The 13,636-nt window shown below is 34.6% G+C and overlaps 1 protein-coding gene across 2 annotated transcripts in view; it reads right to left on the minus strand.

Moving 5' to 3' along the window:
- Positions 1-1,793: 1,793 nt before the first annotated feature.
- Positions 1,794-13,636, minus strand: part of LOC752047 (periodic tryptophan protein 2 homolog) — a 62,848-nt gene continuing 51,005 nt past the window's right edge. The window contains exon 18 of one of the 2 annotated variants that reach the window (XM_030981217.1): positions 1,794-2,180. In XM_030981217.1, the coding sequence (XP_030837077.1) occupies positions 1,988-2,180 (193 nt within the window). In that variant the 3' untranslated portion in view covers positions 1,794-1,987. The remainder of the gene's footprint in view (positions 2,181-13,636) is intronic. The other variant, XM_030981218.1, reaches the window with a different exon arrangement.

Consider the following 13,636-nt stretch of genomic DNA (forward strand, 5'->3'; position numbering starts at 1 on the left):
CAATAACAATCAAACTAGGTAAAGCAAACATTCAGAGAGTTTCTTCAGCAAAGTTTTTGGGTGTTATTATCGATGATAAGTTCTCCTGGTCTAATCATATTGGTGTCATCTGCAACAAATTATCTAAAAGTATTGGTGTCATGTACAGATTGAAATCTCTCCCTAAAATTATACTCAAAATGATATACTATGCAATTGTGTACCCTTACTTACATTATGCTATTATTGTATGGGGCAATGCTGCATTAATTTATCAAGATAGACTGTTTAAATTACAAAAACGTGCAATAAGAATTATTAATCATTCTTCTTTTCTTGCCCATACCAATCCAATATTTTACTCATTAAACATGTTGCAATATAGGGATGTATATTTATTACAAGTAGGTGTTTTTATGTATTTATGTCACCACAATCTTATCCCTGATTCTATTTCCAAATTGTTTATTTTAAACCGTAATGTTCATAGTTATAATACTAGAAATGCTAAACAATTTCACTTGCCATTGACTCGTACAGTACTAAACCAAAAAATAATTATTTTCCAAGGACCCTTTTTATGGAACACTCTTCCCCATTATATTCATAATTCTGTTAGTGTAAATGTTTTTAAACGTAGGTATAAGAAATTTCTTTTAGATAAACTGCAATAATCATTTAAGTTCAAGACATATTTTATTTGTTTGTTGTATGTATGTTTGTTGTCTTGATTTGAGTAAAGTATAATGTTTAGTAACGGATATATTTCATATTTGTTTATTATAAAAAAAGGGTCAACCTTTATATAAGGATTACTTTTTTCCTTTCAGGTTGCAACCTATTCAGTTTATTTTATGTCCAAATGTCAAATATGTTCGTAATGTGTATTTTATGTTATATAGCTGGTTGTTATATGAAATGTTTTTTTTTAAAACTGAATGAAATAAAATTGAATTGAATTGAATTAAAAGAAAAATACCACCTTAATGGTTTTGGTAGAAAAAAGGTGTAATATTTAAATAACGAGAAAATCAAGCTAGTCATTTCGCTCTTCAGCGAATGTGATTTCCAGCACAGTATTATTTCTATTGTACCTTAGACAAAAAGGTATTAACAAAAATAATAATAACATAAAATTTTAAATCTAAATTCACTTGCCTACAGTGGCCACTTCCATGTTTGTTGCATAGACAATGAGTTTACCTTGGTCTGTCCTAGTGATCCATTCAAATCAAACATGATGTTAAACAAACAGGTTTGGGACCAATTAGAAATACATGTACGCTCCAAATTAATGTAAACAAAAAATGCCATAAACATACACACGTTCATGTAGATCTAAAATTAGGCATTTCAAAATATGATAATGTATAATACAGAGTACAAATTTCATACTATAAGATGATTGTGCAAATGATATAAAGGCATAGGCACAGAGATATCACACTAAACCACAAAAAACAACTTTCGTCAGTAAAGAACATTGTTTTGAAGAGTACAATAATCCTAGTATTGAAAGGTATATAGAGCTGCCATGGAGTGTATGACATCATTCCTCTGCCCTACACACTTTGCACAAGACAAGCTTGTTGAACCTAATGGTATATCCACCAAACTTTTCAATTCTAGAGTACGGTAATGTCTTGGAATCATAATCTGTGTAACATCCAGTCAAAATGTCATTATCATTGAAATAAAATGATTAAAACAATATTAAATAAATTTATAATGACAATAATAACAATGAAAAAAACAAAACTATTCACTAATATCAATAATACCGATAAAAATAACAATTGTAATAATAACAATAAAAGTCATAATTACAATAGCAATAATTATAATAATAATAATAATAATAATAATAGTAACAATTCCAGCTAGATTGACACTTGCATGCTACATTGGTGGAGAGAAGCACATGACATAAAGGTATATGTGGCATGTCAGGATCAAACCTTGGTATACCCAATCAAATGATTCAACTACTTAATGATGCTTAATCATGTTAATTGATGAGTGGTGTAATCTGTGTATCAGAATCATCACTGTCAATGTCTTCTACTTCTCTCAAACTCATTATCTCTTCCTCCTCAGAATCCTTGTCATCTTCTGATCCAAGAGGCATCAACTTTCTCTTCCTAGATTGGACTTTAGCCAAAGTCTGGAGGTATTGAAGTGTGTACCGATTAGTGTCACATCTGTAAAAAAAGAAAAAACAGCAAAAAATAATGAAAACAATTCCCCATTAATGAATGCTTGGTGGAAAAAAAAAAAATCTAATTGTTGAAGAAATAACATTTTTTCCTGGATGAAAGTTCAAAGCTAATGGTCACTTCAAAACAAATTACTGGAAGTTTGGCATTTATTATTTTATTTCATTTATTATCAACATACAAAACAAAATAAAGACCCCCCCTCAAAAAAAAAAAATTCACATAAACTTATTTGTCAAAATTTTACATCACATATATGGAATGACAGTTACATGTATATCACCCTATTAGCAAAACAAAAGAAAAAGTTTCATCAAATTTGATCCATACTAATGATCATGAAAGAGAAATTTAAAAAAAAAGGAACAGAAATTACGCAATAAATGGACTTTAACTCTTTATATTGTCCACAAATATTCTCCCTGTGCCATACTGTATCTATCATGCTTCAAGATTATTTAAGGGTTTCCAGAACAAGATTAAAGTACACTAGTGAGGAGGTTATCATGGAGGCAATAAAGACCGGAAATTGGTAATATTGCAAAGCCTTTGTGCTGCTCAAAGCAATTCTTACACCAATTGGAGGTTCAGGTTTTGCGCAAAATTGCACATGTGGAAAACGAGGGGCAAAGAAAGCAACCGAACTGTTAAATACCTTGCCACATAGTGCATGTATATTGGTTTTGTTGCTATTCAATGTGTGATGTTACTGTACAAGTCATTTACTTCTTCCTGATTTAAGTATGTAATTAAATCATCAAGCTCATACTGTTTATTATTGAACATTTCATCCCTGATTATCTTGCAGAGTATATTACAATAACCCTGCCCCGCATGAACTTTATCATGTGCTTGGCAATAAACCTAGATGGAACTCCAAAGCGTCCTAATTCAACTTGATGGCGACTTCTCAAGGACCCGATATAATGAGACATTAATGAAAACAAATGACTAGAGATTGGCTACACTGACTTTCAGGACAGCAACAGACAAAATAAGGTAATTAAGTGGATGATGCTTAAAGATAATGCCATATTGTGGATCATGACATGGCAATAAGATGAGATTACCTGACATGCTATATGAGAACAGCAGTACACTTAAAGGTGATATCATCTATCAAGAAGAGTAGAATTTATTTTCAAACCTAGATTAAAATAAAAACACATGATCATTTGCCCTTTTTCAAATGGGCATTACCTGAAAGACAAATGAAGATGTTTGGTACGATGGAACAAATAAAAAAAAAAAAAAAAAAAAAAAAATAAACAACAAAAAACCCTCTAATGAAGGTACACGTACATCTTAGTACTTGTCAATTTTCTTCTGCGTATTCTCACTTTTCTTCCACTTTCAAAATCCAAATACACAATATTGGCATTATGTTACAGCATGAAATGTTATCATGATCACCTTTCCGTATCCATTTGATTCATAAATCCAATTGATAATTGTTTCCGATACCCATAGAGATGCCACTAATAGAATTGGTATACATGGTTATCTGTGTGTGTCTATTACAAATCTAGTTTGATTTCATCCTGTTCATTTTACTTTCATGCGAGTACACAAAATTTTGAATTAAAAAACTTATTTATGATACAGCATCTTTTTCAGTATTGTAACTACACCTACAGCAGTGAATTAAAGGGATTGGGCATCTTTGCCTCAGATTCTAAGCTAAATCCTGGATTTAGCTCATGCTGCAATTATAATTATAAACCTTTAGGTCAGTCAGGAGTCCTATGACTTTTACAAGCCAATCGCCTGTCTGATTATCAAGATATTTATATTTCAAATTCGAAATTTCAAAAACAGTTTTCCCAACGGTTTTTATAACAACAGTCTATTGGGGAAAATGAATATGGTAAAACCAGTCACTCATTTTTTAAAACTTTTTTGAAGCACTTCATGATCATTTTGAAGTACAATTTATTTAGGGCTTCAATATTACACCATATCACAGACACTGATAACAAGTAGAGCCATGCATCTCAGATTTATAGAAATGGATACATTGTTAAACAATGCCTTTAACATACCTAATTGTTAATTTTCATGAATTGTCAATGAAGTGGCAATGACTTGAAAGAACTTCCTTATTCTTATATAAATTTTCAATTTCAGACACACACATATATATATATATATATATATATATATATATATGTATATTTTTGTGCACCTAGTTAGTTCCAGACCAAATTTGAGGATTTGTTCCCCTTCCAATTAGCTTACAGGCTCTAAGAGAACATATAGGTAAGAATCTTCTGTGCAGCAAACAGCAGAAACTTTGATCTATCAAAAAATGTAGAATTTAGGGGACTGTGATAGAAAATTGAAAATAAGAAAAATCTATTCTTTACCACTTCAACATCTCCATATGCTTCACATAAGTTTCACTCTGCAGCAGTAAGCATATAAGAAACACATTTCTTCTTGTTCCATCTCTCAATGGTTCATGAGGGAATGGCTGCCTACTATAACAATTTGATTTAGCTGAATCATATACACATAAGGAAGTAGATGACTGACTCTCTATTAATCCAAACTGGCCATCATCAATACTCCCATTGGTCTATATACATCACAATTTAATGCTGTGCACTCCATGAAACCTAATATCCACCCAAGCTTACTATTTGCTCAGAAAAGCTGATGAAATAAAAACTTTGTATTGATGAAATAAATTCAATGATCAGCTTCTCATGTTTGTGTCCCAGCGGCTGAGGTAACTGAAGTGGAACTGAGAAGGGAATGGGAGTTGGATAAGAAAGCCTATAAATGATTTGTGCTTGCAGATGGTCCCATGAGGATCATGCAAGCGAGCATGGTTTGCAGCAGGAGGAGAAGAGGGCAGAAAGGAAGCTGTTGCACGAGCTCAAAAAGTGATGCTGAGAAGATTTAGAGCATACGAGAGGGTTAGAGAGAGAGAAAAAAAGGGGGATGTCAAGAGAAAATTACAGCCCACAATGAGAGAGAGAGAGAGAGAGAAAGAGACAGAGAGAGAGAGAGAGAGAGAGAAAGGGGGGGGGGGAGGGAGGGAGAGAGAGAGAGAAAGAGAGAGAGAAAGGGGGGGGGGGAGGGAGGGAGAGAGAGAGAGTGAGGGAGGGAGCAAACTAGAGGAAGTACAAACTTAGCGAAGAAATTGAATAGACCCTCAACTATAATTTCATTAGGAAAAATTATGCAGATATCATGAAATTACAATTTTGGAGGATATTTTCAGTGTTAATTTTCACCATAGATTAAATCCATGTTCTAACCCCCCTCAATTCAAAGTTAATAAGTTTTGTTTTTTGAATACCATTGTGAGGATTGAACTAAAAAGTTGACAAATCAATGCCTTGATTCTTTTGTTATTATTTACATACTGCCCTATGCAGCGAAATTAGTTTCCAGGTGCAAAAAGTAAAATTTCGCTTACACCAGAGCAAACCTCCAAGTCTAATACAAAAATTACCCCTAGTCTCTCGGAGATACAAAGATAATGACTTTACCATATGAGGGAATGCAGAGCCTAGCGATCATAAAAGACTTAAAGCTAATCCTGTACCCAGGAATAGCAAATGGGAACCTGAAACAAGTCTATATTATCATTTGTCTAATAACTCACCCAGTATTTCTCAGAAATGACATAAAAGTGGTGTGTGTGGAGTCATAGACCTACTTGGTGGAATTAAGGTAACTCAAAATGATGAGGAGACCATGCATGGCTTAAGAGGTAGTAGTTGGTGAATTTGATGGTTACTAATTTCATGTATATATGTCACATGTTTAGTGGAGTTGACTTTGTCCTCTTCAAGTTCAATCAAATACATCCAATTAGAACCCCCACATATTTTTACAAAATTGTGAAAGTTCTGATACATTTATAGCACTACCTGAAATTTTACAATGCTATTTGTATTTAGGAACACTAAACTTAGGTGACTTGTTCCACGAGCTCTGATACACTGACATAGTGAGTGTCAGTGAACTTCAGTCGTATAAGGGACTCTATCCAGTTATGTCAAACATTGCCTCAAGTTATTGTCCATCTCATCTATTACACAACAAAGAGTGTTTGAGTATTCAAATGGTATATTTGTCTGCTGACGGGCTCTATGACACCACACACTGTTTGTAAATGCTAATATATGGCGAGGATAAAGTACTTGGGTGAGTCGGCTCTCATCTCTCCCCTTTTCTACTACTTTGACTTTTCTTCTTTTAGCACATTTAGGTACTGAAGGATACAACTAGTGATGTATCCACTGACCTGTATTTTATCTGCAATATAGAACAGTCACCTGTGAAATGCAATCATAACATTGGTTTCCTATTGATATCATTTGGGTAACGTATTTAAATGAATGGATATTCTCTCCTAACATACCGTCTAAGATATTTGGCTCAGCACTTTCTCTTGTTAAGCACGTTTGACATGCATAAACTGCTGCATGGTCAGACAAAGCTCTGCCAATTATTCAAAAGAGGGACAAAGACATAAATAGAACTGCTCAGAGAAATCCCTTTTTGAGATGCCAGAGTAACAGGATGGATGTTGGTTCAAGGCTCTGCTTGTACAATAGCCAGTCATTATGCAACATACCTCTCTTTACAAATCTAGCCATCTGATTGGTCGAAATTAGAGTCGTAATTTTAGCCGTTCCCGTAAAGAAACGAACAATGCCAGTAACAGTTAATATTTCATGAGTGAGAGCAGCCATGCATGAAGTCTTTTGTCTATGGCTTATCGTCAACGAAATAGTGTTAAGTCTTTTGTCAATTCTGTTTGTTGCTATGGCAGGCAGCCAGTGAAAGCGAATTTGTTTATTACAATTATGGGAATGCAAGCATTACTTTTAACAAACAGACAATTTTTGTTATTCCTGGCTCATTTTTCCTGATTGAGGTGTCATATGAAAGGGCAGATAATGAACTTTCTAGAAATGTTATTTTCTCATTGAAATTCAGATACCATTCACCATATTACTTTTTGGTACCCTTTCTTCAAATTGATTTTGGCCACTCAAGCATGAAATATGCATCATATGAGTTGCATCAAATTCAAGAAGAGAATCTAAGCTTTACAAATACAGTGTGAGTCAAAAAAAAGTTTACACCTAGAAAATTGCTGATTATTAAAAAAAAAATCTTTGATATACATTAAAATGTTATGTCTTATGAAAGGATGTTATCCCAAATCATTTGGTACCATTTTTGTGTGGTATGTGTTCACGCTTGGACGAACAGGAGACATTGTTTGCGAGAGTGCAAAAATCGACTTGCGCCAAAGTTGCTTATGTGATGTTTGAATAAAACATTTGGGATTTGGGTATTAATTCGGTATTTGCAGATCCAAATAACATCTTTAACAAAATTAATCATGCCACACACATCAAATATCGAATATCAAATATCAACGAACATTTGTGCGTGTGTGTGTGGGTGTGGTGACTTTGCCCTTTGCAAAAAACATATGCAATGCATTTCATTTGATACATTTAATTCATTCTCTCACTCCGCAAATCCCAACATAATACATACTGTAGGCATCACTTTGGCGCAAGTCGGTTTTTGCACTCTCGCAAACAATGCCACCTGTTCATTCAATCGTGAACACATACCACACAAAAATGGTACCAAATGATTAGGGATAAAACACTCTTTCATAAGATGTATAATAATTTACTGTTCATAGATGATTTTCAAAATGATTAGCAATTTTCTAAGTGTAAACTTTTTTTTGACTCACACGGTATACGTCATTTATTAATTATTACTGTGATTAAGTTATGATAAAACATTGTTTTTTTCTGGGACGCACTGTATATAGCACAGATTTGGCATATTTCATGAGTAGGTACATGTATGACAAGTGACATATTTCAGAAGCAAGTACAACAGCTGATGAGCATATTTCATAGTTAGCACAGTTAGTGAAATATACTCAAGGCAAGTGTGATAAATCTTTGTGTCTTACAAAAAAAAAGCAACTCAATCATTATTATTAATTGTATGAAACTTAATACCTCAACGAGAGAAAAACATCCAGTGTAATTAGTACTTTCACAAGCACAGAGCTGCCAACCTCTGAAACCAAAATCAGTAATCTGAAAGCTAAAAATCAGTAATTTTGGATGGAAATCAGTAATTTCAAGCGCGGCGCTTTCAACATCAAGAAGACTGCATTTGCACGTACATTGTAGAGCTGCACACAACACCACAACACAAACTACTACTTTACTAGTACCATGGTAATAGCATCACTCTGAATGACAGGACTTGAAGTAAAAACAAGAACATTCTGTTTATAACATCATTTTAAGTGCTATAAAAAAAAACAATGGTTATTAGAGGATTGATGTATCATTACCCTGTTTCACTTACGTGTGTATATTCACTTCAGGTTTTTACAATTAACATAGAGGCTCTACAAACATAATGGAACAATGGAGCGACGGCACGCGTATTTACTTGCAATTTTACTGTCAGGGAAGGCATTTTTGACAAGTTGTGAAAGGTGGTCTGCTGCTGAAAACGCGATGTTGTGCTCTATCAAAAATTGAGTAAACTTCACTTCGGCGTTCGTGACAGAATTGTCCTTTGCGACGAAAAACTGGGCGATGTCATGACTGCGGGAATTGGAACTTGCCTCCGCCGCTGCAGTCCGGTGCTTCACCGACTTCAGATGTACCTGGATATCGTTCGAACCGCCATGACCAATTCCAAAATCGGATGAGCAATGTGTACAACAGGCACTGTTTGTATTCCTTTTCGACGGAACAATGCATGACCATTTCTTGGTGTAATCACCTGAGAAGGTTTGCAGTTTTTTAGAACGCTTCTTCGATGAAGTTGAAGTCATTTTTCTCCGTCGGTTACTCGAAGTTTGACGCGACCACGGCCGACCTGCTGCACATGCGGTAGTGTAACACTCGGCCAATGCATATTTCGCCCAGATAAATATCGTGCCACTTGTTTCAGCACATCCACCATGCATGCGCTTTCGTATCGGTCAAAACTTTGTGTGTCAGCTCATTCAAAATTTATTCGTGTATCATATTTTGTTATCAACAATGAAAAGGGGTATATGAATAAAATGAAATGAATAAACATGATCCAACAAATAATGTGAAATAAAACACAATGACAATAATTGTTGAATATAAATTCAAGTTTAATCAAGGAAGTACATTCATTTTCCTTATGACAATTATCATCATCATCATCATCATCATCATCATCATCATCATCTTCATCATTAGTCGAGTCGTACTTTTATTATCATAACAATGAGAACCCATCACTAAGGGGAAAAAAATTGTAGACCTGCTATAAACTACACATGGACATGGTACCGTACGGGTTGGTTTGCAAGGTGGCTAAATGGACTTGGGACGAGTTTGCCGTCTCCCCGATATATATTGCATGCTGAAAGCTAGCACACGCAGCCCATATAGGCAGGGCGGTGTGCATATCTTTCGATGGTAGCTACATGTGTGTGCAGTGGTCGTGGCTGAGGCGCGGATGATATTTCCGTGCGCTCAAAAGTTAACCACCGGGCCGAGGCACGGGAAGTATCGCGATCATTACCGCTAAAACACTCGCATATGCATAATGCATGTGTTAATACATAGGCATGTCCAGAAATCGGGGAATCCGTAATTTTTGAAGGGGTTTCCGTGCTTCCGTAATTGCCGTTGATTTCCGTACCAATTACGGAAAATCCGTACTAGTTGGCAGCTCTGCAAGCAATTTAAAATGGCTGAATGCATGCACCCATTGTCTTAGCCTTTGTGAATTTAGAAGCATATTTCTCTTCTTTTTTTTAACATGTTTGCGAACCTCAAAGTATAAGATATACCAATTTCTCCTATAAAGGGAAACACTCTTCATATAACTCATAATATTTTGGCTATTTATATGTTATCCTAACCCTATTTTCACAAATTGAAACTGTGTTCATTAAGAGTAACTTTCAATTTTACAGTAGCTGTCATTATTGATTACTCATTTACTGGACAAATTTCTGTACTATAAAAATAAAATATGTAATACTACAGTACAGGTACATGAGCATTTCTACATAATAAACAAAACTATGTTGTTAATGAAGTACATGTACTTGCCTCCCATTTTGTGTTCCATTAACAAAAAAAATATAACCCTTATATCTTACCATAAAATGTCTGTATAAGAGTCAATATGGTTTATTATTAGCCTGAATAATTTTCTTGATGTATGAATGATTTACTTTCTTCAAGCAAGCCTCAACTCTTCTTCAATTCATTTATACAATACCGGTAGGTATAATGTTACAATCTCATGAAATTCAATTAGTCAGAAATGATACCACATCATTCGGGAGCATGAAAGGAAGTGGGAGCGGTAGATGAAATCTAGTGAGAATTAAGCATCGCTGTCCTGGGTAAGAAAATATGCTTTAAAAACAAATACCCCCCCCCCCCAAATGAAAGCATGATGTATAACTGCACAGCAAGTTCCAACTGGACCTTTAAAATGGAAGCCCATTTATCCTCCAATCACTGCTTATATAACCATCACCCTCAAGCCAATACACATTACTGATTAACAAAGAAAAATAGTACGTGCCCCTTTAATAGCTTCCAAAATATTATGGCTAAGTCTGAAGCAGTATTGGTATCAGAAATTTCCAAATGAATCCAATTCATTTTTTCCTTGGGAAATCAAACTTGGCAGATCTAATAGAAAGGCAATTTAGGTGCTCTTGAATTTCAGATTAGAAAAACAACGTTAAATGGATTATAAGAGAAGGGTCCGGTGGTCAGGAGTAGGAGAGAGAGAGAAAGAGAGAGAAAGAGAGAGAGAAGAGAGAGAAAGAGAGAGAAAGAGAGAGAGAGAGAGTGAGAGAGGAAGGAAGAGAGAGGAAGGAAGAGAGAGAGAGAGAGGAAGGAAGAGAGAGAGAGAGAGGAAGGAAGAGAGAGAGGAAGGAAGAGAGAGAGAGAGGAAGGAAGAGAGAGAGAGAGAGAAATAGGGAGGGAGAGAGAGAAAGACACAGAGAAAGAAAGAGTGAGAGAGAGAGAGAGATATAGGGAGGGAGGGGGAGAGGGAGGAGGGGAGATAAAGAAAGAGTGACCAAAAAAGGGTCACAAAGAATAAAAGAACGGAGAGAAATGAAAGGGTAATATTGACAAAAGGGGAAAAAATGGATAAAATGGAAAATGGGAGAGGGAGAGAGAGAGAGAGAGAGAGATAGTGCACACAAAGAGGGGAAATGGAGTGAGATATTAAATGAAGAAGAAAAAGGGGGAGGGGAGAAAGTGGAGGATGAATGATGTAAGAAACAGAAAAGAAAAAGAAAGATATGAACCAAAGAGAGACGAAAAAATATAGAACAATTAATTAGTAGACAACAGTATGACCAGGACATACATGTTGTTGGGGATAAAAGATGAAAGAGGTACAAGAGAGATGGAAAAGTACAAAATAAATAGAGAGAGAGAGAGAGAGAGAGAGACAGAGGACAGCTATAGGAGAGATGAAAAAGGATGGAATGCGAGGATGAAGTTATTTGAGCAGAGAAATTGCACGGGAATGAATTGATCTATTTTGTTTAGGGTAAGTCGATTGCCTCGAGTTCCCTCATTTGTTAGCTATATCTGGGATTTTGTTATTTCTCAATATAGTTTTTCATCTAAACTTCAGTCATATCAAATAATTATTTTATTACTATGAGCTCTATAATTTTTTACTTACTCAGTAACATTGTTAAAGGTTGATGAAAAAAATGTATTTTTATATGAAATGTGACTTATTATATTCCTTCTAGGCAAAAAACATTATATTGTGGTTAGTTGTTGTAGTAGTACAGTAGTAGTAGTCTAAGTAGTAGTGGTACATGCAATATTTGTTTTATATTTAGTGAAGTGTAAAAATCACTCAACATTTACAAATTTTACGAACATTTACAGAGTTTAGGATAGCAAAAGAAAAAAATAAAAATAAAGAAAAAGAAAGGAGTACATAAATGATCCAGTGTTATATTAGCAATGAAAGAGTTACACGAGTGTATAAATCAGGAGTACAGTATTCAGTGTTATATTAGCAATGAAAGAGTTACATGAGTGTATAAAGCAGGAGTACAGTATTCAGTGTTATATTAGCAATGAAAGAGTTACATGAGTGTATAAAGCAGGAGTACAGTATTCAGTGTCATATTAGCAATGAAAGAGTTACATGAGTGTATAAAGCAGGAGTACAGTATTCAGTGTTATATTAGCAATGAAAGAGTTACATGAGTGTATAAAGCAGGAGTACAGTATTCAGTGTCATATTAGCAATGAAAGAGTTACATGAGTGTATAAAGCAGGAGTACAGTATTCAGTGTCATATTAGCAATGAAGAGTTACATGAGTGTATAAAGCAGGAGTACAGTATTCAGTGTTATATTAGCAATGAAAGAGTTACATGAGTGTATAAAGCAGGAGTACAGTATTCAGTGTTATATTAGCAATGAAAGAGTTACATGAGTGTATAAAGCAGGAGTACAGTATTCAGTGTTATATTAGCAATGAAAGAGTTACATGAGTGTATAAAGCAGGAGTACAGTATTCAGTGTTATATTAGCAATGAAAGAGTTACATGAGTGTATAAAGCAGGAGTACAGTATTCAGTGTCATATTAGCAATGAAAGAGTTACATGAGTGTATAAAGCAGGAGTACAGTATTCAGTGTCATATTAGCAATGAAAGAGTTACATGAGTGTATAAAGCAGGAGTACAGTATTCAGTGTTATATTAGCAATGAAAGAGTTACATGAGTGTATAAAGCAGGAGTACAGTATTCAGTGTTATATTAGCAATGAAGAGTTACATGAGTGTATAAAGCAGGAGTACAGTATTCAGTGTTATATTAGCAATGAAAGAGTTACATGAGTGTATAAAGCAGGAGTACAGTATTCAGTGTTATATTAGCAATGAAGAGTTACATGAGTGTATAAAGCAGGAGTACAGTATTCAGTGTCATATTAGCAATGAAAGAGTTACATGAGTGTATAAAGCAGGAGTACAGTATTCAGTGTTATATTAGCAATGAAAGAGTTACATGAGTGTATAAAGCAGGAGTACAGTATTCAGTGTTATATTAGCAATGAAGAGTTACATGAGTGTATAAAGCAGGAGTACAGTATTCAGTGTTATATTAGCAATGAAAGAGTTACATGAGTGTATAAAGCAGGAGTACAGTATTCAGTGTTATATTAGCAATGAAAGAGTTACATGAGTGTATAAAGCAGGAGTACAGTATTCAGTGTTATATTAGCAATGAAAGAGTTACATGAGTGTATAAAGCAGGAGTACAGTGTTCTGTCACACAGGAAGGTGATTGAAATCATGACAGGAACTTGATTGCTTTTCTTGGTTTTCAGGAAGTTCATAATATACAGAAGTTAGTTTGTTGCATATTGGTAGAGT

The sequence above is a fragment of the Strongylocentrotus purpuratus genome, unplaced genomic scaffold (genome assembly GCF_000002235.5).
Source record: "Strongylocentrotus purpuratus isolate Spur 01 unplaced genomic scaffold, Spur_5.0 spur5_scaffold_11, whole genome shotgun sequence".
NCBI classification, from domain to species: domain Eukaryota; kingdom Metazoa; phylum Echinodermata; class Echinoidea; order Camarodonta; family Strongylocentrotidae; genus Strongylocentrotus; species Strongylocentrotus purpuratus.